General features: G+C 38.8%; 1 protein-coding gene across 1 annotated transcript; it reads right to left on the reverse strand.

Moving 5' to 3' along the window:
- Nucleotides 1–5,274: 5,274 nt before the first annotated feature.
- On the reverse strand, nt 5,275–25,658 carry apobb.1 (apolipoprotein Bb, tandem duplicate 1). Its single transcript, XM_047388260.1, has 29 exons — nt 25,474–25,658; nt 21,988–22,020; nt 21,792–21,904; nt 21,550–21,695; nt 21,299–21,446; nt 20,666–20,818; nt 20,358–20,482; nt 20,163–20,248; nt 18,869–19,313; nt 18,646–18,760; nt 17,220–17,366; nt 16,919–17,130; nt 16,641–16,836; nt 16,363–16,542; nt 16,042–16,245; nt 15,791–15,958; nt 15,487–15,692; nt 15,214–15,396; nt 15,000–15,130; nt 14,710–14,920; nt 14,456–14,628; nt 14,105–14,265; nt 13,894–14,006; nt 13,433–13,806; nt 7,168–13,149; nt 6,961–7,072; nt 6,841–6,864; nt 6,559–6,745; nt 5,275–6,471 (listed from the first exon to the last, which is right to left on the reverse strand). The coding sequence occupies exons 1-29, from the start codon at nt 25,526–25,528 to the stop codon at nt 5,497–5,499; spliced, it is 11,358 nt and encodes a 3,785-aa protein (XP_047244216.1). The 5' UTR covers nt 25,529–25,658; the 3' UTR covers nt 5,275–5,496.
- Nucleotides 25,659–26,935: the final 1,277 nt, after the last annotated feature.

Genomic DNA, 26,935 nt, shown 5'->3' on the forward strand with positions numbered 1-26,935 from the left:
TTTATAAGTGTGAAACTCTCAGTGAAGGGGAAAGGAAAACAGTAAATATTATTCTTGAGAATACTTTGCAGAAACCTAGAATGGTATGTAACAGGAGCTTTACCATTAGAATAGTTAGTAAAATTCGGAAATATTTGGCCAGACAATATGTTGAGAAGTACCAAGCAAACATTAACAAGTGTTTAGAAAATCAAAGTGAAGATTTCATTGAGGAATTTGGTTACAGACTCAGCGAGACAATACTGGTTGCGACCTATAAAAAACCCTAAATACAAATGCGGGCATAAAAACAATCTCTGTTTGGGATTTGGGAAATTAAAAACGTTTTATGTGGGTTTCCTCAAGGAGATGAGGTGTCCAATTACCAAGTATTACTAGTTTAATTTTATCAGTTGAATATGTCCTCACGCCAAGGCATCCCAGCTTGCCTTTCTCTCTAAGCTGCAAATGTGTACAAGACAAAGCTGTGGAAGAAATACCATCAAGCTGAAGGAGTCCTATCGTGCCTGGCTAGCCATGTGCGCCATGGCTCGGTCGGTTGCAGAGGCTACAACTCTGGCCTGGGAGGAGTTCGGTGAGGCCATGGAGAAGGACTATCGGTCGGCCTCGAAGTGATGCTGGCAAACTGTCCAGCGCCTCAGGAGGGGAAAGCTGTGGTTCACCAACAATGTTCACAGTAGGGGTGAGGAGTTGCTGAGCTTGATGGGGGACATTATTGAGAGGTTAAAGAAGATCTTCAAGGATCTCCTCAACCCTGATGACCACCCAACCATGGTGGAAGCAGAGACTGGGGACTCTAAGATGGCCTCATTCATCACCCAGGACGAAGTCACAGAGGTGGGTAAAAAAACTCCATGGTTTCAGGGCTTCGCGGGTGGATTCGATCTGCCCTGAGTACCTCAAGTCTCTGGATGCTGTGGGGCTGTTGTGGGGGTTGTGGCTGATGCTCCTCTTCAACATTGCAAGGCGGTCGGGGACAGTGCCTCTGGACTGGCAGACCGGGGTGGTGTTCCCCCTTCATAGGAAGGGAGACCGCAGGATGTTTTCCAATTATAGTGGGATCACACTCCTCAGCCTCCCCGGTAAGGCCTATGCCAAGGTGTTGGAGAGGAGAGTCTGGCTGATACTCGAACCTCACCTCCACATCGAGAGGAGTCAGCTGAGGTGGCTTGGGCATTTGTTTCGATTGTCCCCTGGACGCCTGGACTGGGAAGAGGGAAGTCTGGGTGTGTTTGCTGAGACTGCTGCCCCCCGTGACCTGGTTCCGGATAAGGGGAAGACGATGAGTGTGAGTATGTGTATATATATCTATATCTATCTATGTAGATATAGATATAGATATATATACACATATATTTTATATATGTATATATATGCAAAGACCAAGGAAAAAGCTGTTAGTTTGACTGCACATACACTACTACTGGTCAAAATTTTAGATACACTTTCTCACTAAATGGGTCTCTTTATTTTCATGACTATTTACATTGTAGATTGTCACCAAAGGCACCAAAAACTGTGAATGAACACACATGAAATTATATAGTAAACAAGAAGCATGACATCACAAAATGTTTTTATATTTAAGATTCTTCAAAACAGACACCTTTTCCTTTGATTCCTGCTTTGCTCTCTTGGATTTCTCTCCCTGAGCTTCATGAGGTGGTCACCTTAAATGGTTTTCCAAAGAACTTCCCAGAGGTTCATTGAGAGATGGCCAAAGGTTAATATTTCAGTCATCACAGCAAAGGGAGGCTCCTTTAAGGAATCTAAATGAAAAAACAGATTTAAAGTTATTTTGCAATGTTTCGTTTGCCTTTAGTGAAAATCTATGTACAATGTAAATAGTGATAAACATAAAGACAAGCATTAAATGACTGTGTGTAAAACCTTTGACCAGTAGTATGTGTGAACTTAATTAATATAAATGAATAATTGTCATGTTGGCTCCTTCCATGCAAGAATCGTTAGTGTTGTAGTAGTGTGGTTACAGTTCACAGAGCTTGTTAGCTATAATTCACCATTTTTATTCATCATTTTTATAAGCTATAACAGTTTTGTGGCTTATTTTAGCTATGGAAAAAACTAAATTGCTAACTCAAATATGATTTTGTTGTACAATCTGAGCTTGCTATGTTTGTAATAAGATTAAATTCTAACTTTGAGAAATTTAGAAGAGACAAACCCAAATGAGCTCCTGTGGTGTACAAAGGTAATACATTCACTTTTGGTGAAAGTACCAGGTTCAAGTCCTGGCAGGGGCTGAAAAAAAGGTTTATCTAATCTAGAAATGAGAGAAGCGCTGCCAACTGTTACCGTTGTTTGTCATAATTATGGGTGAGTCTGCATATGTTTGAGTCTGGTTTCTCACACTGCAAGGGTGGGAGCGAGTAATCTGCAGCTGCTGACCTGTATGTAACTTTCTCATTAGCCAGATAGCTTTTAAGGAGCTGGTAGACAGCTCTTAGTCCCATGGTAGTCGCCTGATGTGGCAGCATCAAGTCACGCCTAGAGTTTTCACTAAGTTCTAAGCCCTTTTTCTTAAAGTGCTTTCTACTGCATTTTACCAGATCCTGAGTTACGAGCCACTCATTGAAAAGATCAGCAAATCCAGCATTTATTTATTAATTAAATAATTTACTTTTGTAGAAATTACTTAAATGTCCTGTGTTTTTGTATTTAGTCTGCACCATTTTAGTTTCACATCAGTTCAAACATTAATAAAAGGCTTTTTTCCATCACAGAAAAAATTTAATTATAAAATAGACGTACCACCAGGGGTGTTTTTAGGGTCTTGAAACATTCAGGCACTAAATAGTTTAATTTTGATAAGACAGTAGCCCAGTTTATATGTAATTTAGAATGAAACTAATATAAGACATTTTGTACCAGTTATCTGCCTTGGCTGGGTTTTCAATGAATGTACATCATCGTGAATCAAACAAAAAAGGTCAGTCAGTCATTTTCTATACCACTTCTTCCTTAGTGGTTCGCGGGAAAGCTGATGCCTATCTCCAGTTGTCTACGGGCAGGAGGCTGGGTACACCCTGGACAGGTCGCCAGTCCATCGCAGGGCAACGCACAAACAACTATGCACACACTCATTCACACACCTAAGGGCAATTTAGAGAGAACAATTAACCTAACAGGCATATCTTTGGACTGTGGGAGGAAGTCGGAGTACCTGGTGAGTACCCACGCATACACGGGGAGAACATGCAAACTCCATGCAAAAAGACCCCCAACCGGGAGTCAAACCCAGCAAAGAAAGCACCCCCACACCACCACACCTCCTCCTCCATGCTTCACGGTGGGAACCAGGCATGTTGAGTCCATCCGTTCACCTCTTCTGCGCCACACAAAGACACGGTGGTTGGAACCAAAGATCTCAAACTTGGACTCATCAGACCAAAGCACAGATTTCCACTGGTCTAATGTCCATTCCTTGTGTTCTTTAGCCCAAACAAGTCTCTTCTGCTTGTTGCCTGTCCTCAGCAGTGGTTTCCTAGCAGCTATTTTACCTCTTAACTGTTGTTCTAGAGATGTGTCTGCTGCTAGAACTCTGTGTGGCATTGACCTGTTCTCTAATCTGAGCTGCTGTTAACCTGCGATTTCTGAGGCTGGTGACTCGGATGAACTTATCGTCCGCAGCAGAGGTGACTCTTGGTCTTCCTTTCCTGGGGTTGTCCTCATGTGAGCCAGTTTCTTTGTAGCACTTGATGTTTTTTGCGACTGCACTTGGGGACACTTTCAAAGTTTTCCCAATTTTTCGGACTGACTGACCTTCATTTCTTAAAGTAATGATGGCTACTCGTTTTTCTTTACTTAGCTGCTTTTGTCTTGCCATAATACAAATGCTAACAGTCTATTCAGTAGGACTATCAGCTGTGTACTGTAACCACCTCCTGCACAACACAACTGATGGTCCCAACCCCATTTATAAGGCTTGAAATTCCACTTATTAAACCTGACAGGGCACACCTGTGAAGTGAAAACCATTTCAGGTGGCTACCTCTTGAAGCTCATCAACAGAATGCCAAGAGTGTGCGTAGCAGTAATCAAAGCAAAAGGTGGCTACTTTGAAGAACCTAGAATATAAGACATATTTTCAGTTGTTTCACACTTTTTTGTTCAGTATGTAATTCCACATGTGTTAATTCATAGTTTTGATGCCTTCAGTGTGAAGCTACAATATTCATAGTCATGAAAATAAAGAAAAGTATTTGAATGAGAAGGTGTGTCCAAACTTTTGGTCTGTACTGTATATATGGCACATCGTAGTATCATATTTTGACACACATCTATGTCCTTTCCAGTCAGAAAAAACATACTTGTCAATTTACAAGATTTAGATTACTATAACATAACTTTAAATTGAAATCTGATTTTACACTTATCTGTAGCTGTGACAATGTGCTAGGGTTGGAAAATTCGATGAGGCAACACAGATTATCAGGACACCAGGTTTACTCACAAGAGTTTGCCCAGAAAATGGTGAGGAACGTTAGGTGTCACACAGACAAATATAGTCCCTTTTGGGAAAGCTGTAGAGAAAAAAGTTTCAAGAGTGTAGTAAGAAATGACCATCTGGATGACAACAAACCAAACACTAACCAAAAATAAAAACTATGGTAAAATAAATTCCATGTTGCATAACCTTCACGTTTAGGAAGGCACCAGAATAAGGGTGAATGTACCACAAGGTTTACAGATGTTTAAATGCAGAGCTGGGTCAAAGTGAGTTGCATTTAATCTGTTATATGTGTTTGAGTAATTTTATTAAATTGAGTTATAATGTTTTAAAGTGATGCCACTCCTAAGGCCTTAAGATACTCTACAAGAACAGATAAATTTGTTCTCTCTGTTTGGGCTGCAAAAACAAAACGACATCGTTCTGTTGTTACAGCCCTGGTTTTGGGAGTTCTCGCACCTTGTTCTTGATCATCTGGGCAGAATGGTTTTTTTAATTTTTTTTATGTGGTGTCAACTATTATATACAAATGTTGCAGTAGGAGAACCTATTCTTATGAGGACTTCCCAAGAGTTAGTATGAAATGTCCTGGTCAGAAAAAAAAACAAAAAAAAAACTTTTGTTCTTGTTCTTGCCACCTCTAGTAAAATAAGACATTTCTGTTTTGCAGTGTATTTATTGGACTTTATTCTAGTACAATTTTTGGCTACTCTTACCACCTGTGTTGATCTGTCTATCAAAAAAAAAAATGGTTGGGTGGAAGCTCATTAATACAAACAGTCAAAAAACGGTAAATCAGCCACTTAAAGGTTGTAATACTGACTTTTATTTTGTTGATTGAGTCCCAGTAAAATAATACAAGTTCAGAATTTGTACAGAAAAAAAACAATTACAATTAAAAGAATGTAGCAGGTGTTTCTATAAAACACACCCAGAAGTAGCGTTGAGTTGTTTACACTTTTCCAAACGTGTGCTGAACAGATTGTAACATAAAATGCTGACTTAGTTTTCAGTCTATGTGTTATTTAATCCTGGAAATGTAATGGAAGATTAATCTCAAGCTTTCCATCTCTTATTGTCATGTAGGCTTCCTCTGACATTTGCTGCAGAAAACCATAAACTTCATTATTGAACTGATCTATTAATTCAATGATCCTGTCCATAATGGACTCACACAGTTTACTAATTTCATCCAAGTTGAAAGGAGGGATCTGGTCAACCATTTTCTTAGCATATGTTACAACCTCCCGGTAGACCTCATTGAAGTTATTGAACACTGCATCCAGATAGTCAGACTTGATAGAATCAACAAACTCTTGTGTTTTCTCAACCACAGCCTTCAACGTATAATCTAACTTTTCCAGCATTGAGTCAAGACTCTCCATATTTCTCGCAAAGTCTACTACTTCATCAGAGATCTTTTTGACACTTGCTTTGATCTTATCAATTATCTGCCTTCTAGTAATCAACTCATTACTTGGCAATTGCACTTCAACATTGCTAATTTTCTCAAGAAAATAGTCATAGTACATCTCCATGTTCTCACAGATAAACTGAATGGTTACATCCAGCATATTAGCAATGCTGTCGGTCAGCTTCTTTAAGAGTTTGGGAAGAGTGATCAGCTCATCAGACCCAGGTAGTTTGATGTGGGTCTGTCTCAAGACCCTGATGACAGCATTAAGCAAGTTCTCAACCTTTTTATGGTACCGCATAATGGTGTTCCTAAAGAAAGTAGATACCTGGCTCATTTGAGCATCATGGTTGATTGCAACATTATAGGCTTCATTGACATGGTTAATGACAAAGTGCTGCACCATCTCCATGCTGCTTGTGATTTGGTACTTGTTCGCAAATGCTTTAACAGAAGACATCATTGAGGGGAGTCTGGTCTTGAGCTCCGCAATCATGTCCTCAGGTGCCTTCATGTTGTAGACAATTTGCATGTTGGTCTTAGAAAATCTGACCAGCAAGATATCAACATCAGTCTCTGGGGCTGCCTGGATGGAGAAAAGAGATATTCATTATGACATAATTTAATTTTAAAATAAAAGTAGCTTTGTATTACAAATACCAAAAACACTTACAGAGTAACGGCCATATAACCTAGCACTCATATGGGATGGGTCTCTGCAATTGAACTGAAGGCCAAGGAAGCCAGCAGATGGAGTAGAAATAGAGGCACTAATAGCATCACTGCGCGCAGCATAGCGCATGTTCAGATCAGTGAAAGTAGGACTAGTGATGTCAAGATTCAGCTTATGTTGGAGGGCACTGTGAGAGAAAACAAGTATTTGAAATAAAAATACAAAAATAAATAAGCAGTTTTCAAATTTTAGTATAAACAGCAACAAACAAAAGAAAATTACCTTTCTTCTGCTTGGCGTTTCTTTCTAAAACAGGAAAGAAAAGCATTTTAATATTTATAAAATATATTCTTTGAACATTATTAGCAACAATCTAAAATATGGCAAAATGTAAGATGTTACCTCAAAGCTTGAACAATGACATGGTTGACATCCATGCTCAGGTCAGAGTGAGTCAGGACAAGTTTGCTGGCCATGTTCAGGAGGTCATTCTCAACCGTTAAAGTAGTAGAACCTTGGAGAATGAATGGAAATATCCTTTTTCGAGCTTAGCAATACTTTAAATATGAAATAGCAATGGATATATTACAACAATTTGTATCAACTCACCATCTATGTCATATTCCAAAACCACAAATGCAGAGGTAGCAGAGGACTTAAAAGTGATCTTGAGGACAGGGACACTGCCATCCACGTCAGCTACCATGTTTGTGGTGTACAATGGGCTGACCAACTTGGCATTTGTAGAGACCTTCTGCTTGGAAGGGTTTATTTCAGCAACAGTCTTTTCAGAGTACGCAAAATCACCCAGGCTGCTTGGCTGAGTTATATTAATCTCAACATCGGCTCTCAGTGAAGATGGTGAAAAGTCCATAGTTGCCTTGGCACTGTGCTTTCCTTCAGTTTTGAAGCTGAAAATGTTTGCCTCATTGTTGCTTGAATGAGTAATCTCTGCAAAAATACGATCCACTGAAGCTTCTGCAGCCAGCTTGTGGTTTACATCCATGCCAATGACTTTGGTGGTGCCATGATTAAGCTTGGCATCAGCAATAATCTTGCAAGTAGAGCGGACAATGTTTGTATTTAGGTACATATTAGCCTCATTGTCCAGAACTCCTAAAACTAGATAGTTTTCAAACGCTGTGCTGTCCATGTTTGACTTAAGGGATGACTCCACTGAAATATACTCAATGCCTCCTTCCACTTTCAGACTGTGCTCTGCTTCAACCTTTCCAACAGCTTTTATCATGGGGATGTTGAAGTCACCTTTTAGCGTTAGAGTGGACAGGGCATTTGGTTTGGATTTGGTATCTGCAATCAGATTTTGGCTTACTTCCAGGTTAAGTGTAGGTAGGGCAATAGTTGATGTTGTAACTACAGAGACAGTGTTCATGCTGTAGGTACTGTCATGAGTGCCTTTCATGTGACAATTTTCAAGGGAGAGGGAATTGGCTATCTTAATTCCTCTCTTGGTTGTTAGACTGGTGGTGCCTTTGAGTTTTGTGTTCAGACATTCAAACACGGAGTTGGTGGTAGCTCCTAGGCGTAGCACAAGATCATCTTCAGCAGAAAGGAGAGTCCCAGCATTAAGGTTTATAATAGCAGACTTGAAAGACAACTCTGAGCTCAGTTTACCCATAGAGGGAATCTGAATCAGACCAATCACATCAATAAGTGGGGCAGTGCAGCTTTTCAGATAGAAGATCTTGGCATCCATATTAACAGTTTGCTCAGTGGTAGACAAAATCTTTATGAGCCCAGTCTTCTCAAACAAGTTCAAGTCATTGATAGGGGGAGTATGGAAGTCAACTAAGGGTAGGTCAATCTCTGGAATGCTAATTGGATGTTCCAGGAAGGACAGATCAGCCTGACCTTCCATTTCAACAAAGACACCAGCATGATTTCTGGTATTGTCTACAGTGAAGTTAGAGAACATTTTGTACTGATTGAGACGTGCTAGGAAGGCTGCATTCACCTTTTGGAAGTCAGGGTTTAAGCTGACCAAGTAATCATTCTGCAGCTCTATCTTGGCATGCACAAATTCAATAATTTTGACCTTGGCATTCGCCTTGTTTTGGGTTTCAAAGAAAAAATCACCAGGGTGGACTCTAAAGTTGATTGCATTAGAGAGCGCTCCACTGTCTGCACCATACAGTTCAGTGTTTTGGTTTGCTTTCATCTCAATCTTCATTTCATAAAGGTTGGCAAGTCCAGATGCAACAAAGAGACTACTTTTGATTAATGGTGCCACTGCCTCATTCAGGACATGAAATTTAAAGTAGCTTAAAGTGCCAGATTCAGCTGTAATGACCTGTTTAAGTTTTAGGATATCAGACTCTGTGTTGCCAGTGAATGATAGGATGCCAGTCTTGGGACTGAGCGACAGATCAAACTTGCTCTTGTGCTTGCAGTCATGACTATTAAATTTCCCTGTTCCAATACTATCTACTTCAAATTTCAAAGTTAAGCCATTTTGCTTCACAACTGACTTCTGGGTTGCAGTAAACTCACTTGAAATATCAGCAGAAGGGATGTTTACGACATGATTATAAGTTGTCTCAACCGTGGAGGTCATTCCCCCAGCTACCGCAATGAAGGCTGTATTCATCAAATTGGCAGAGTAAGATGCAGTAGAAACCTTAACTGTGGTTTTTGCTTGGGCTTGTGCTTCTGCTTGAGCTGAAAGACCATACAGAGTTACAGATGCCTGATGTTCCAGTCCTAGAGCAGTGTGTTTGAATGTTATAGTTTCTGCAAGGACAACACGTTTTAGTTTTGGGACTGCGATGTGAACGTTGGTTTCAAAGTTGTAATTAAGAATTTCCAAACTGGGAGACATGCCTCGAGAACTAAAGGATCCAGTGAATAAAGGTGTCATTTTATTTTCAGTGGAGTTCTGGAACTCAGCAGATGTCTTCATGGTATAGATGGGAGAAAGTAATTTAATCTCGCCGTAAAGTTTACCAAAGCATGGAAGCATGATCTCATTTGGAATTGATGGCAGCTCTATTTTTGGAATCTCCAGAGCTTTGGCAAACGTTTCTGCATCTATTTTTGGGATGTTAGGGAATGTAACTTCGAAAAGAGGGATTTCTGGCAAGGTGATCTCAGGAAGGGTTGGGAGGTAATTCAAAGCCAGGTCTCCAAATAAAGCATCTGGATTAGGCATTGTAATTTTAAAGTTCACAATGAAATCAATGAGTTCAATGATCTTATGCTTGATATCATCAAAAGATACAGTGAAAGCTTTCACAGTGTACATGCCCATGATGGTAAACTCGGGCATGTCAAGTTTTGTTGGAATTTCAATCTGTTCCAGGTCATCAAGCTGCAACTTTATGGAAGGCACAACAAGGTCTGTGAGAGGGAAGGTGAAGGATGGCAAGTTGATTTCAGCATGTTTTAGTTCATTTTGAATACCATCAATGATCTGCAAAACCTCACTAATTACTTTTTCATCAGGTAGCACCTCCTTTATTGTGCTAATAACTGTACTGACGGTGTTTGTAATTATATGTATGGTGATACTGTTGAAGAATGACATCATGCTCAAAACATTGGAAAGTTTTTCTTTGATGTCCATCTTTGTGATTTCTGCTTTTATGTATTCAGCAAATGTCTTAAGGGAATCACAAATGACATGTTCGTAGATATCTGTTGCAGAATGAATAATTTTTGCAATTTTTATTTCCCTCAGATGTTCCATGAAGTCTCGGATAGATGATATTACCATGTTGGCAAATTCTCGTGATGCCTCAAGTTTCTCAGTAACTTTGAGAGTCCTGATTATCTCATTTGCATAAGTTCTGTATTCTTCAATAATTTGATTGATGTTGTCCACAGTGTCATTGTAGTTTAGGGACTTTAGCTTTTGCTTCATGGTTTCAATATACATGTTCAACTGTTCAATGATGTCTTTTACCTCAGTTGTTTTTAAATAGTCAATAGCACCTTGGAAGATTTCTATAAATCTCTTGGGAATGTTGCAATCCTTCACAATTTTTACCACAGCCTTGATGGTTTCCTGAATTCTGAACTGTTTAATAAGGTCTGACGCTTTTTCTAAGACAACTTGAGCCTTTTGGTCAACCTCAAAATGCACAACCAAATCCTTCATCTTATCAAAAAATGTGTTGATTTTGCCAATGAGTTCAAAGTCATGGATCTTATACTTAATCTCTTCTATTGTTTCCCTAAGTTTGTATAATGGAGCAATATTCACCAGCTCATCAATTACATGTTTTAATTGATCAGAGGAAATGAATGAGTTTAGGTTTGAGAAGTCAAACCTGTCAAATGTAGCTTTAACTTTAGTCATGATGATCCGTACTTTAGCTTTTATTTCATATTTGGCTTCGATATCATACAGGAATTCAATACTGCTGCCTTTAAGTTTTTTTAGGTCAATCTCTTGGATCAGTTCTCTTATGGTTTCAATCACCTCAACAACTGCAACTTTGAGTTCATTCAGTGCTTCCAGAATGTCTTCAATCTCACCACTAAGGCTATCATGGATGTTGACACCTATGTCAATGAAGGCTTGCATGTAAGATGAGAGATTGCTCAGGAATATCTCAATAGCATTCCTCAGACTGTTCAAAATTGCATGCACGTTCTTTGGGGTGATAACAAGATTTTGGTTAAAATCATTGAAAAACTGCTTCAGTTGATTCACCTTGTCTTCTATATTAATTTGGGCAATAAGCTCACCTATTTCCTGGGGAAGAGCCTCAAGTCTTGCCATTACCTCCTTGTTGTTAATTAAATCTTTCAGAGATTCTGCTACAACCACAACAAATTCCTTTATGCTCTCCATGAAGACAGGGAGACTTTCAATTAGAGGGACATGAATTATATGACTATGTGTGCTCTTGTCATACTTGAGGAAACCAGAGATGGTGAAATCTTGGTTCTCTGTGGAGGCTGTGTTAATGGTGTTTGTAAGGATGGTGCCATAAACTTCAATTCCCACCCTCTCCTCATTATTGTAAATCTGTATGCCTTGATTAAATTCATGGTCATTCATTTTAGATTTAATTCTAAATCTTGTCCTTTGCTCCTGGGGTGACAGAACAGTATCAATGTTGTTATCATATGTGGTCTCAAAGGAAAGACCGTTATCTAGCTTCTGTGTCACTGATGCTCTACATTCATGGGAGCTGATAAAAGCCAGGGGTTGTGCTCTGATAAGTAATTTGCTATAAAGCTGGGCACTGTGCTGTCCATAGATGGTAATGTCTCCATCGCCATTGAGCATGGCATCAAGGTTGAAATCAAAAGGAACAAAATTGCAACGGATGGTGTGGTCAAAGCGAATAGGCTGTGAGTTAAAGCGGGCATCATTGCTAAACCTTGCAGTAAGGCCAACAATTTCAAGTTCAGTATTGTGGCTCATATGAGTGCCAAAGAGCTTTCCGGTGGTGCTGCATTTTGCATTTGCACTTAGATCTGCATAATTAATCTGGTAAGTGTGCTTTATTTCTTCTTCTCCATATATGGCCTTCAGCTTTCCAGTCAAGTCAATCTTGTAAAGCTCTGCCTGCAAGCGTGCGTCATTATCAAAACTGGCTTCCAGAAGTTTCATGTGGTTGATTATTTTTGCAGAGGCAGTGTAAGGCTTCAGGTTGAAGGTGATATCATGACTGTAAGAGCTGTATTCAGTTGCAACAGCTTCAGCTTTTGAGTTAAAGTCCAGACTAGAGAGAGAGATGGTCAGGGTGTTAGAATTATCCACTTTGGTGTTATGAACTGCAGCCTTGTTGGTAATGTATAGAGTTGCTCTTGTAGCATCAATTCCAGCATTGAAGGTGTTTTCTAAAGACAGTGGGCTTTGGAGAGTGGTAGTTCCGCTTGTGCTTAAACCATCTTTATTCATTTTCAGTTTGGCTTCGTGTGTAGCTTCGTTCTCAAAAAGCTTCATGTTGGCATTGCAGCCTACTGTCAGACCATTAGCATCGAAGGTGGACATAAGTAGAGAATAAACACGATTATCAGAATGGTCCCCATTTGTCTCTATTCTTATGGTGGCTTTACCAGCTCCAGCAGAGGCTTCAGCCTGGTTGCGAATCTTCAGACCAAGAGCATGAGCGTTTGCATCACATTTCATTACCAGCTCACTGTCTTTGAAAGAAAGTTCTGCAACATGTGTGAAGACGTCTTCAAAGGCTTTGGTGTTTAAATTAACAAATAATTCACCATTGCTAAGGGATGCTAGGATTTTGTTCTCGGCTTTAAAAATTGTTGAGTTGAACTGAATTTTAGAATCAATCTTCGCTTCTGGCTTGAATGGAGTTGCAGAAATTACCTGGAGTGAAGTGGTTGTGCCATAGATTGGTCCAGCCTTGAATGATCCCTCAAAGTTGCTGTCAATGAACATATGTTGAGTGTTGACTTCAGTCACACTGGTGTGCTGTAGTTTTGCATTAAGACCAAATTGACTTGTGGCTTCCATTTTGCTCTTTGAGTTGAAAGTGATTTTGTCTGTGATGACTCCATCTTCTTCAATACTGAAACTAGCTTCAAAGAATTTATGGGTAAAAGAGCTTCTCAAATGAGCCTTCATGGATTCAGTCATGGACACCATTCCAGAACCTAAATGTAAAAGAATAGAGGAAAGCATAAGTGTGGTATAGCATTACCAATGCACAACAAAATGCACTACCAATTATCTATGGCTAAGCAAAGGAAATTCCTGAAAGCTCGTTACAGAATTCCCCAAATAATGTCCAGCATAGTGCCTCTGTTTCCCAAAAGGTTTTTAGCAACTGGTGAGGTCAACTATCAAAAATGTTTTGAGGAAAAAAAACAAATTGTTTTTTCACTGAATCACAGATGATAGAAATGTCGAACAAGTTTAACAGTTATTATGAAATACCTTCAACTGCTACAGAGAGGATGTCAATTGGTGAACTTCCTTTTGCATCAAACCTTGCAGAATAGCTAGGTGGTTCTACAACGTCTTTCCCCACTCCGAGTGTTGCCTCCACCTCATAAAGGTTGCTGTTCATCAAAACCGATAGTTCAACTTTGCCAAAGAGTGGAACAGACATGATTAAACTCTTTGGAACAAAAAGATCAGGAATGGGAATTTCTCTGGAGACAACTTCCAGTCCAAACTGGGGTATATGCAGGCTAGGAGTGGTCAGAACTGGTGGAAAGTTGAGCTCTGCAGTTGTCTTTCCTCCAAAAGGCAGTGGGACTACAACTGTGAAGCAATCGTTGTTGAAGTAGTAGACAGCCTTTGCATCGCTGTGAAAAAAGCAGATTATATATGTGAATGTTTTTTATTTATTTAAATATTTACTGTTAAAAATAGCTTTGATTTATTCATCTTACGTATTCAGGAAGAGTTTCTCTGGCAGGGAAATATCTGGTATATCAGGCAGTCTGAAGTGTTGCATGTAAGGGAGCATTTCAGCACCATACTTTTCCATGTAATTGTTTGCCGCCTAAAGAAATCAGAGAATTATGTTTTGTTTAATTTTTTTGTTTGTTTTTTTTGTTTACATCTCAAATGACGAAAATCTGAATGATGAATGATATATACCTCAGCAAACTTTCTGAAGATATGACGAACTTTCATGCCAGTCTGTACTACTTGCATATCAAGAATCTCATTGCCATACTTGTGAATGGCATCACCATTAGGCAAGGAGGTGGTTTTTGTGTTCACATCAGTCTTGAACTCAAGCTCAATCTTTCTGCCATCTAAAAACAAAGTTTAATACCTGCGTTATGTCCTTAAAAACTACCAATAATCTAAAAAGTAGCTGGTGTCACTCTATTTCAGATTAGATAACCACCAAAGTAGAATTAGTTGTTTCAGTGAAACTTTCAACTTGCTACCAATAATGAATTTGCTATTGTAGAAATCAAGGTTACAGTGAAATGAGATTACCATATTTAATTTCAATTTTCTGCCCAGAGGTTGCATCCATGACCTTAATTTCACTCTCAAGCTCCAGTTTCAGATGATCATTGTGTTTGAGGCTAGCAGTGACAGTCGATTCAGTGCTAATTGAGGGCACCAGGAGCTGGACTTGCAGCATGCCTTCCTTCATGTCCTTCAAACTGAAACATGTATCAGACGGTCAATCTGGGAAACCATTAGGGTCGCATTACTGTTTTATGTATTCATATTTCATTTCTTACTTAGCACGTCCAACCAGGGAGAGCTGGGGGATGTTCTTGTTGATGAAGTCAAGAGAGATGGAATACGTTCCTTTGCCTTTGGTTTTCCCATCAACAACACCAATCCTGAGTCCAGCCTCCACATCAAAGTCAGGGATCTGAACATCTGCTGTGATGACATTCTTTCGTCTGTTGTATTTCATCACCAGTTGTGCTTCAGTTGGCTCTGCCCCTGTTGATGATCATGCAATGAGCAACTTTAAATTCCTGAAGATTTATCCAATTAAAGCAGCATTTATACTGATCCCTACCTTCGGCTCTCAAGATAAACTTTAAAACGTCAATCTTCTGCCGGCCCTCGTTTCCCTCCTTGAGGAGCTCATATACAACAGTGGCTGTGTACTCTGTAACTTCTCCAGTGGGGTGAAGCTCCACAGAAAATCTGTGTTGTTCAGTAAACAGAACCTATCAGCTATTTAGATTTTATTTTGGAGATTACTTAGTAGTTAAGAATGTCGAACTGACTTGCTGTCACCAGTCAGGGGGAAATAGGGGGCTGCCTCATGAGAGAATGCATCGGTGTACTGCAGAGCAGAGCAGTATTTCATTCCAGTGAAGGCAGGTGTGCACTTATTTACATCAACTTTGTCCTTCACCACTGGAGGAATCATCCTCACATCTGATCCGGTTACTGCCACAAGGGAGTTTCTAAATTGCAAATGTAGAAAAAGTGAATCAATAGTTTCTGTTGTAGCATAATGTCTGAAATCTTTATGTTTGAACACCTTTGTAGCTTACGTCATTTTGATTAGCTTGGTAGGGTTCGTTGGGGCTGGGATAGTCAGCTTAACATGGTCATGTCCCATTGAGAGCTGGGCTCTGATCCCACTCTCGTGGAAGATGTTGGTGTGCATCTCTAGTCCAGAATTGACATATTTAGGGATGTGGGATCCAACCTGAGTGACGAACTCAATGCCACCAAATGGCATGAAGCTCATTGTGCTCTGTAGGTAAATGCAGGAGAAAGGTTAATGCAGCAACACTTGTGTTTATGCTGTGTAAAAGTTAAAAGTAGCCTGTAACCACATCCTTAGATAATCACCATGTCGCGAGCAATCTGTAGTCCACCTTTGAAACCAGGGGTGAAAGTACCAGACAGTGCAATCCTTAGAGGCACTCCAGTGACAGTTGGCAGGAAGAATTCATTGTCCATGAAGATGTAGTGGGCAAAGATTGTGGTGTCAGGGTTAGTCATCAGAGACCTCAGTATCTGTGCCAAATAAAAACACATTTAGCAAATAGAGCCAGGATGTCTAAATTACTTTTGAGCTCTAGTTTATTTTTTAAACTCACTTCATGTGGAAACATCCTGAGCATCTTTTCAATCATCATGCCTGCAGAGTAGGTCATTTCTCCAATGTCATTTGTCCCCAGATACCCCAGCTCATTTCCCAAGAGTTTCAGATAAACCACTGCTTCTGGGGACTCAGCAGCCTTCAGTTCTTTGACCAGCTTCTCAAGGTTTTGTCCAATCTCCTTCATCAGGCAGTTGGAAGCCTAAATGCAAATGCATAACATTTTCTAAGAGCACTTGCTTTACAAAAATAAAACCATGAGCAAGCATTTATATATTTGTGATTTTCTAAAGTGTGTAAAGAAAGCTGCTTGAAGTACCTCTCTCCTCATTCTGTTCTTCTTCAGTGTAGGTATTATATTCTCCAGGATCTCACTGACTGCTTGTGGCATGTTTTCAGAAACAAAGTACATTGTCTTCAAGGAAGTGTCAGGGAAAAAGCCCCCCTCTCCAAACAGGGCCTCGATTGTTGGTTCAAAACCTTCACCAGCCATACCAATCTGTAAAGATTACATTTTTTTCCCCATAAAAATCAGTTTCTTAGCCTAGCAAAATTCCTCAGAGCACAAAACATGTTAAATGGTTTAAAATATTTTACCTCCATCATGTCAATCTCAAAACCAAAAGCCCTCAGAGTCATTTCAAGCATAACCTCTTTGGGCAAGTAGCTCACACCCTCAAAAATCATGTTGCCCTGCACGGATCCAATCTTATAGTTGCGTGAAAAGTTCATTGGGTCCATTGTTGGTCCGATTTTGTTACCTTGCAGGGCATCCTGAATCTTCTGTCTCAGTCTGTGGAAAGGAAACACACACAATTAAAGAGAACAACTATAAATGTGCTTGCGATTTATTAAGTTACATTGCCCTTTCTTACTCTTTGGTTTCTGGTTCAGTCGAGGACAGAATGTTGGTGATGTGGGAGATTACAAAGCTCTTGAACTGTTGGTCTGTCTCACTGGACAAAGCATTGGTCAGTTGTGTGAGCTCACTCGGCTTTGGGTCCTTCATAATTATCAGATATGCAGCGATGCGCTCTTGCACTGGGTTGCTGTTGTTCAGAAGCACCTGCATAAACACGTCTCTTATCTGCAACCAACAAAAATCAATGAAAAATTTGATCAGTAAAGAAATACCGACAATTAAAGTCTAACAGTAGGATAGTGTTGTTTTCCTACCTCATTTGGGACTGGAATCTGCCTGTACACTTGAATAGCAGCCTGCTGCACTTTCTGTGAGGCTGCAGGCTGCTTTGCACACTGAATCACAGCAGTACGCAGTGCAGGACTAAAAGGAATCACAGCTGGAGCCATATTTCCAATCACCTGAAAACACATTCAAGGCAATTCTCAATGGGTATTACCTCACTTTAGACATCCTAAAACACCCCGGGCACCTTGATGCAGAAGATTTAGTGCACAGACCCATATGCCCAAAATACATGCAATACGGCTGGGAGATTAATTAGGTAATTAGCACCTCATCATTTCTCTCAATAAATATATTTCTAATGGATCCTACTGATGTAAAATTCACACCAGATGTCAGTAACTATACAAGTAATCCACACATACAAAGAAATCAACACCAATAAGTCAATAAATGAAATTATGTGTAATAAAGTGTAATGACACAAGGAAGAAGTATTGAATGCATGGAGAAAAGATGGCATTGAAAGCCAAAAACAGCTAAAATCATCTGTCAGCACTTTGAAAGCATCCCTGCTCCCTATCAGTACCAAATAATCGTTAAGACCTAATTGATGGTCTATAAAAAGGTTTCTGATTACCAAGGTATTGCACAAGAAGCAGCTCCTGATAGGTAAAAGCAAAGAGCTTTATCATGAGTTTGCAGTCTCATTATTGCAATAGATATTGGTGGCATTGGCCATGATTCATAAGTGAATCTTCAGTTAGCAGGTACAGTTTTCTAATGAAAAGAGTAAGACCTGTATTTAGACACAATGGCCTCCACTCCACTGAAGAAGAAAAAGCATGTTGCATCTTGTTAGAATTTTGCTGCAGAACATTTGGACAAGCCAGAGGAATACTGGGAGATAGCTGGGAGAATAAAGTCTCTGCTAAGAGCTAAATGTAAATCTTTGGATAACATTGCACACATATTTGGTGAAGTGGGAAACTGTAAACTTTGCATTATCCAAAAAAATAATTTACCAACAGGTGAACTTCGGAGGTAGGAGCCTCATAGTGTAAAAGAAGCCCCCAGAACATTCAGGATTATAGACAGTTTGTGTGGAAGACTGCTTCAAAATCACATCTGAGAATTTCCCCATAAAGGAGAAACCTTTAAAGTTGTCACAAAAATAAGGATTCTCTACTACTGAATACATTTCAGTAAATATGTTTAATACGTTTTCCCTATGCCCTTCCACTTTATTCAAATAAGACAATTTATGGACAGTTTTGTGTTTGTTTTGTATGTGTGGATTAATTATATCATTATTGAAATACAGCGTAAATAGACCCATTAGAAATACTTTACTGAGTGAAATGTGGATGTGTTCAGTACTTAGTTCCCCTGCCACATGTCAGTATAAATTCTGGACTTTTATTTCTGTTTTGAGTTATCAGTTGTGATATTTACCCTGAGTGTCATGAAAGTGTGCTCCTTTGCCCCAGTACAGTCGCCCAACTGGGAAGCCATGAACTCAGCAACAGAGTAAATCTCAGGAATTATTTTATTTTCAGCTTTGTAAAATCTGTAGAGAAGATAAAAATGATGAATACAAAAATAGTGATATTTAACATCTAGAAGATGAATCATATTTCTGTTTAATTTTGCACAGAAGAAAGAAATCTATGCCTACCTCCTAACGACGTTGCTCAGAGCATACATAATGGGCTTACTAGGTTTGTATTTGGCCATCTCAAGCAAGTCGTTAATCAGGAGCGAAGAGGGGTTGGACATGATTCCCAAAGCAAAAACAGCAGCATCAACCTCAAGGTTGGAGATGTCAAAAGTCCTAAGAATTTGCATGATTGCGCTGCTGCACTCAGGGGTTCCACACTGGGCCAGAACCTGGTAGGTCAGAAAGCGGGACACAGCAACAACCTCGGGAAGTGCAGCTCTCAAGGTTTCAGTCTTCATTCCACGGACCGTAGAGATGAGCGTGTGGAAGAGGTGGGCCCTCCTCTCTCCTTCGGTCTCAGGCAAATTGACCAGTTCTCTCATAAGTTTCACAGCTGCATCCTTATCCTGAATGGTGCTCTTGTCCTCAACAACCTCCATGTTGAGGTCCTTGACAATGTTATCTTGATTTACACACAGTCACAGATCTGTGTTAATTATTAAAATCCACAAACCAAGCAGTTTCCAAAAATGTCTATATTAAAGAACATAATGTGTTGCTTTTTAGCACCTTCCAACCTACAAACATTATGCTTGTGAAAATTCATGAGAAAAAAAAACTTTCAGAATCTCCTGATTGGATGTGGTGTGTTTGTTTTAGATTATGAAATTGAATCAAGTGGCTACCAGGCACTTCGTACATCCATTTCATAACCACGCATGGCCATTTCAACCTAGCCTACACCCATTTCCTACAGACCATGTACTTATCCATTGCACATTATTATATTTCTCTTAGTAGGTGAGATTAGCAATTATGCTTTTAGTATTTAAAAATATGTTCAAATCTCACATCTAATTTCATTTACTGGTATAATATCTTCTGAAGATTTGATATTACACCTTATTTCCATTGAATGTGGTTCTGATCCCTGTATGTGTCTCTTGATTCTTATGAGATATAAAAGAGACTATCAGTAAATTATAGAAAATAAATTTAAATCTTTGGTTATCAAAAAGGGTATAAAATGTCCCATGGCATGTATAAATGAATGCATGGTGGATATGAAACATCTTGTGGCAACAGCTTCTTTTCATCTACAAATTGTCGGGTATGAAATGACCAAAAAAACAAAGGTAAAAAATGGCAAATAGTTAAAATGGCTAACACCTTTCCAAACACCTGTATGACTGCTACTTTTATGTAATAATAATTAAGTAACTACTGGTTACTAAATTACAAAATCATGTCATATTACCTGATTGCACAGTTTTAATGATTTCTGCAAAGTGACTTTTAACAAAGGGCTTACCATGTTCAAATACTCTGTCATTGTGAGAAGAAACCTGAACCAGAGTCAACTCCTGTTTTCCAACATTGGTAAATCCATATTTTCCCCTGTGGAAAAAAACAATATAAGTAAAAAATGTATGTGTAATCTAAGCATGAAACGTTTTTGTAAAATATGTTACTTTTAGTGATAACACTCTTAAAGACTTTGATTTACTTGTGGGAGAAGGGAATGAGAAGGTGTTCCTCAGTGCAGGAACCAGAGGTCATGTGTTTTTTCTCATTATCAAACTTGTAGTTACATGTTTGAGAGCTTCTGACCATCTGAGCCATAGGATAGTGCTGCAAATGAGGAGAGTATGATGTTAAGCCATTTACACCGTGTGTATCTCTACATAGCATCAAAGTTTCAAAAACTGTGTTGCTAAATCTCATATTTAATCACTGTTGTCATTAATACATGTGGTGTCACAGCACAGAAAAATTAGATAAGATTAAATTTGTCATAATTTTTAGGAGTCTTACCATGCCAGTGATAAGTGCCAGAGGGCTATTGTGATCTCTTATGGGCACAAACTTGTCACATCTGGACAGATCCCTGTGCAGGCTGATGTCGGTGACAATGTCCTCTCTGGCATTGTTCGTATAGGAGGTCCTGCACTTGCCATGGATGGTGGGCTAACATAATGATGGAGAAATTGAGAAAATAAATGCATGATGTTGCAAATGGAAAATTGGCAAGCATGGTAAGCATGTTGAAGTCTTATAAAAAGCCTCCTCTCTGATTCAGTAATTTAAAAAAATCCACTTTAATAAATAATTATTTTAATAAAATTGCAGGCCCCATGCACAAAGCATATATAGGCATAGCAATGTTTGAATTTGGAAGAAAGTAAGTAAACAAAATCTTTAAAAGGAAACTATCTGCAACCGAGTCAAAAATTGTGGCACAGAGGATTTTCTGATAACAATTGTGGGGCTTATTTTCTCCCCACTGATTAACAACAGTCAAATTAAATGTTGGATTTTTCTGATTTAATGTGCTGCAGCAATAGCTGACTTTATTGTTAGGCTTCTTGCATATCTTAAGCAGAGATGCCATTAAGTTTAGAGGGCTCTGTAAAGCTGAAAAGCATTTTTGCTCATAAATCACAATACCATGTTCTTGTTCTTGTCTTCCTCCAGCAGAGGCACAGCCAGGCCAGAGACAATACCCCTCTTGAAGTTCAGGATAGTTGTCGTCTCGCCATCCTCAGGGTACAGCTTCACATCATACTCACCCTCAACCACAAACTTTAGAGGATACCTGAAAGAAAATGTGTAACATTTTTACTGATAAACCAATCTCTCTAAATAAGTTTGACTTATTTCTTCCCTTTAATACCAATATTTTAGGTGGATTATTTTACCTTTTCATTTCAGCAGCAAAGTCATCAGTGCTGGCAGCTGGATGGGAAACAGGGTTGCCCTCTGCATCCACGTCCACCACTTCCATCAGACTGCAGCCTGTGGTGTGCATGATGAAACTGCACATCTGTGGCACTTCAATCTCAACCTGTGAGACAAATCAAAAGCTTTTTAATATGTTTTCTTGTACAGAAAAAATTATCAAAATCTGATGGTAACAAATTGTGAAATTTGTTAGCCCTACCTTGCAGGAGGCCTTCGGTCCATTCTTTAGCTGTGAGGCCCCGTTGATGGCATTCAAAGATTCAGCTTCATATTGGTATTCATATTTATGCAGAGGCTTGTACCTTTGGGCCACTAGAGGAGATTGAATAAAGATTTGCATCTGGTCAGTTCTGTAATTAATGTTATAAAGCATTAGACTGCTAGAAGCAACTTACGCAGACAGGTTGGATGATCTTCATCTTGGGCAACTGTTTATGGAGAATCAGACTAGTTAGTTAGGTGTGGACTTAGGTGTGGATTCAGGTCATTAAACATGGACTAAAGTCAGACTCGAGTGAGAAATTTAGTGGCTTTAGACTCAGTTTGATAAAATGAAGTTATATTCTGGACTTGTATACCAGTGAAGGTAATATTTATTTATTTACTATGACTTATCATGTGTTTTCTAAATGTACTAGTTGTTTTTGTTGAACAAATTCAGCAAATACAAAAAAATGACATCACAGCTCCCTGGTCCAAATTGATATCTTCACTTGCTGTGAAGTTCGAACCTCAAATTGAATTTAAAAATGTCTAATAGTTGTTGAAAAGTAGATGAACTGAAAAACAATTTTTACATTGTTATAACTTTAAACAGAAATAGTCAAAATAATTTACACCATAAACATTATAAGCGTTTTTAATGAATGATATTTTAATAGTTTATGTTTTTCTTTTGAAAGAAGAATAATGTAAAAATCTAACATTTGCCAAAGATTATGGAGAGGTGTAAGTTTAATTTTACTTAGATTTATACAAAACATGACCATGAAAAAAAAAAACAGTTTACTAAAGAATATTGGGAGAAGCGTCACATTTAAAATGCATAAGTTTGAACTTGCTATTGAAGAAAAAAGTCTAAATCACTAATAAAACAAAAGGCAGTACATGAGCAAATGTTAAATTGTAATATAAACTCTACTGCCTCTACTGAATAGAAACCTGTACAGGTCCTTCTCAAAATATTAGCATATTGTGATAAAGTTCATTATTTTCCATAATGTTATGATGAAAATTTAACATTCATATATTTTATATTCATTGCACATTAACTGAAATATTTCAGGTCTTTTATTGTCTTAATATGGATGATTTTGGCGTACAGCTCATGAAAACCCAAAATTCCTATCTCACAAAATTAGCATATTTCATTCGACCATTAAAAGAAAAGTGTTTTTAATACAAAAAACGTCAACCTTCGAATAATCATGTACAGTTATGCACTCAATACTTGGTCGGGAATCCTTTTGCAGAAATGACTGCTTCAATGCATGGAGGCAATCAGCCTGTGGCACTGCTGAGTTCTTATGGAGGCCCAGGATGCTTCGATAGCGGCCTTTAGCTCATCCAGAGTGTTGGGTCTTGAGTCTCTCAACGTTCTCTTCACAATATCCCACAGATTCTCTATGGGGTTCAGGTCAGGAGAGTTGGCAGGCCAATTGAGCACAGTGATACCATGGTCAGTAAACCATTTACCAGTAGTTTTGGCACTGTGAGCAGGTGCCAGGTCGTGCTGAAAAATGAAATCTTCATCTCCATAAAGCTTTTCAGCAGATGGAAGCATGAAGTGCTCCAAAATCTCCTGATAGCTAGCTGCATTGACCCTGCCCTTGATAAAACACAGTGGACCAACACCAGCAGCTGACACGGCACCCCAGACCATCACTGACTGTGGGTACTTGACACTGGACTTCTGGCATTTTGGCATTTCCTTCTCCCCAGTCTTCCTCCAGACTCTGGCACCTTGATTTCCGAATGACAGGCAGAATTTGCTTTCATCCGAAAAAAGTACTTTGGACCACTGAGCAACAGTCCAGTGCTGCTTATCTGTAGCCCAGGTCAGGCGCTTCTGCCGCTGTTTCTGGTTCAAAAGTGGCTTGACCTGGGGAATGCGGCACCTGTAGCCCATTTCCAGCACACGCCTGTGCACGGTGGCTCTGGATGTTTCTACTCCAGACTCAGTCCACTGCTTCTGCAGGTCCCCCAAAATCTTCCTTAGGGTCCGGTCACCTCTTCTCGTTGTGCAGCGTTTTCTGCCACACTTTTTCCTTCCCACAGACTTCCCACTGAGGTGCCTTGATACATCACTCTGGGAACAGCCTATTCGTTCAGAAATTTCTTTCTGTGTCTTACCCTCTTGCTTGAGGGTGTCAATAGTGGCCTTCTGGACAGCAGTCAGGTCGGCAGTCTTACCCATGATTGGGGTTTTGAGTGATGAACCAGGCTGGGAGTTTTAAAGGCCTCAGGAATCTTTTGCAGGTGTTTAGAGTTAACTCGTTGATTCAGATGATTAGGTTCATAGCTCGTTTAGAGACCCTTTTAATGATATGCTAATTTTGTGAGATAGGAATTTTGGGTTTTCATGAGCTGTATGCCCAAATCATCCATATTAAGACAATAAAAGACCTGAAATATTTCAGTTAGTGTGCAATGAATCTAAAATATATGAATGTTAAATTTTCATAATTACATTATGGAAAATAATTAACTTTATCACAATATGCTAATATTTTGAGAAGGACCTGTATGTTGTCTAATTAGGCTTTTATGATCTAAAGGTAATTCTGAGGAAGGTTTAGAAGAGGAAAAAGAAAGGAAATCAAGGTTTCACATAGAACAGTAAAGGATATCCAGCCAATTAGTTAAAGGGATTAAGCATTAGCCAATCAAGAGGGTTCTTCCTCTGTTATATCAGAATCTTTCACAGATGTGCAACTTTAGCAAAAACAATCTCTTTATAACTCAAAGGGTTTGCTTCTCACGATGAGGATGATTAAGTCAGACACTTATATAAACTCTCAAAATGTTGACAAAATTAAGCTCCAGCACTGAACTTTATGATATTTAATTATGGATTGTTTAATGAAAACAAATGAAACTGGTTAAACTACATGCTGGAGGAGGCTAAATAGAGCAATGGAGAAATAAAAGCATTTACAGGAGAGACTAGCTCAATGTTTGGAGTAAGGTGCTGCATTTTGGCTGAATTAAGGGTTTATTGATAGTAAACAATAAAATGGAGTTGGCCAGCTAAAGTGAATATAAGAGCAAAGAGTTTTTGGAGATTAAATGTCCAAGTTCAGGGACTGGACTGTGCGACAGAAATAAAACTATTTTTGTTCAATTCCTTAAAAGATTAAAACAATACGCAAAAAATTACTCTTCACTTTAAAATAAACAATTAAAAATTTTACCATTTTTGATTTAAAGCAACATAGTCTTACAGAAAATGTGTTTTCAATTAGAGACAGCTGAAAAAACAGTAAAATATAAAAATCATTTAAAGAAAGCATTTTCGATTCTTAATTACCTTAATATATTTGATTATTTTTAAGACTTAAAATTCAAACTTTTGGACTTAAGACTTGACTTAAGAGATGCACTTTTTCACTTTGGACTTGGCTTTAGACTTGAGTGAATGACCTGTTCCATCTTTGAATAATAAAAATTAACATCTGAATGAAATAAAATCTACTTAATGTAACATCATAGATCAGATTTTCTTTTTAATTACACACTGTTAACAAACCATATAAGTTTATTTTAACACTGGGCTACATCTAAATGCCTATGAAAGAGTTGAAGTTCAAGTTAAAAAACGTCTAAATATCAGCATAATTAAATTTTGACTTGCGATGTTAGAGAGGTAGAAAGCTACTCACGAGCCAAGGCCGATGTACTGAGGAGCAGCAAAAGACAGAGCTTAGAGTCCCCCATGGTGGGCTTGTTGGAGCTCTCTCCTCCTGGGTTGGTGAGTACTCAGCTAAGACTGATGTCTTTGTCTGAGCGTGGCCGTTTTATACCGTCAGTTGGACTCTGTCAGAGGACCAAGAAGCACCAACAGTGCTTTGAACGCTCAAAGTCCACCGCACCCTCCTGTGTGGACGGACAAAGGCAAAAGGTTTGAGAATGGAGATCAAAGTAAATGTAGAAAAACTGATAAATGGTCCTGAAAGGATATGGCTTTCCATTAAATTTAAACATTATTGATTTAGTAAAATATTCCACATATATATATATATATATATATATATATATATATATATATATATATATATATATCTGCAACAGGGCAGAGATTTGATATAGTCTACAAAGCATTTGAAAAAAAAATTTTTTTTACAATTCTTGCTGCGGACATATAAGTTCAGTCGTTTTAGGTTGATGCTGCAGTCTGAAGTAGGTCGCTTGATAATCACCAAGTGATCAGAGCATGATTTCAACACAAAGTCCCTACACTCTAGATGGGAAAAGATAAATTTACCAACAGGCCTATAACATGATACTTCTGATCTGAAGATTCATTTTCTAATTATGCTATGTTCAGTTGGTCATTTAATGTCGTTCAGTTACTTTTTTATTGATCTACCTAATCAGTGTTGCTGTTATTACACTAAACACAGTAAGACAGATTTTGGTCCATTTGTGACCCATTTTTCTAAAGGAAATTTAACAACTTCTAATCACCTGTAGATTTTCAAATGTAATTATTGTTCATCAATACTAAAGAAGGTAATTATAGACGTACTTACTGTGTTTGTCTCTTGTATGAGAGTAAGCTGCTTGTTGTTCCGCTTGCACGGCCAAAAGTGAAGGCAGAGAAAACATTTACCAAACTTTTTTGAGGTAAGGAGATGAACTTTGAAACTTTGATCAACAAACATCCAGAGGTCCATGCAGGCATCGATTTGCTGTTAGAAATTGGGACTATAGTTTGATTTGCATCAGCTCTTTTGCAAAACCGCAAAACCGTTCCTTTCATTGCATTTAATAATACATGTTCATTGGCTCCCTGTTAAATCCAGAATACAATTAAAAATTCTTCTCCTCACATATAAAACCCTTCATGATCTAGCTCCATCATACATCAGAGATCTGATGGTTCCATATGTTCCTAACAGGGCACTTTGTTCTCAGACTACAGGTTTACTGGTGGTTCCTAGAGTCTCTAGAAGTAGAATGGGAGGCAGATCCTTTAGTTATCAGGCTCCTCTCCTGTGGAACCAGCTCCCAGTTTTAGTTTGTCTACTTTTAAGGCTAGGCTTAAAACTTTCCTTTTTGATAAAGCTTATAGTTAGAGTGGCTTAGTTTATCAGGGAGGGAGCCTTCCTCCCTCCCTGTTGG

Source organism: Girardinichthys multiradiatus, chromosome 15 (genome assembly GCF_021462225.1).
Source record: "Girardinichthys multiradiatus isolate DD_20200921_A chromosome 15, DD_fGirMul_XY1, whole genome shotgun sequence".
Classification (NCBI taxonomy): domain Eukaryota; kingdom Metazoa; phylum Chordata; class Actinopteri; order Cyprinodontiformes; family Goodeidae; genus Girardinichthys; species Girardinichthys multiradiatus.

Coding starts and splice junctions, on each gene's coding strand:
- apobb.1 (XM_047388260.1), bottom strand. CDS start 25,528: ATGGGGGACTCTAAGCTCTGTCTTTTGCTGCTCCTCAGTACATCGGCC. Junction 14,266..14,455: donor GAAAATTGAAATTAAATATG/GTAATCTCATTT, acceptor CTTTGTTTTTAG/ATGGCAGAAAGATTGAGCTT. Junction 6,865..6,960: donor GTCATTGTTCAAGCTTTGAG/GTAACATCTTAC, acceptor TTCCTGTTTTAG/AAAGAAACGCCAAGCAGAAG.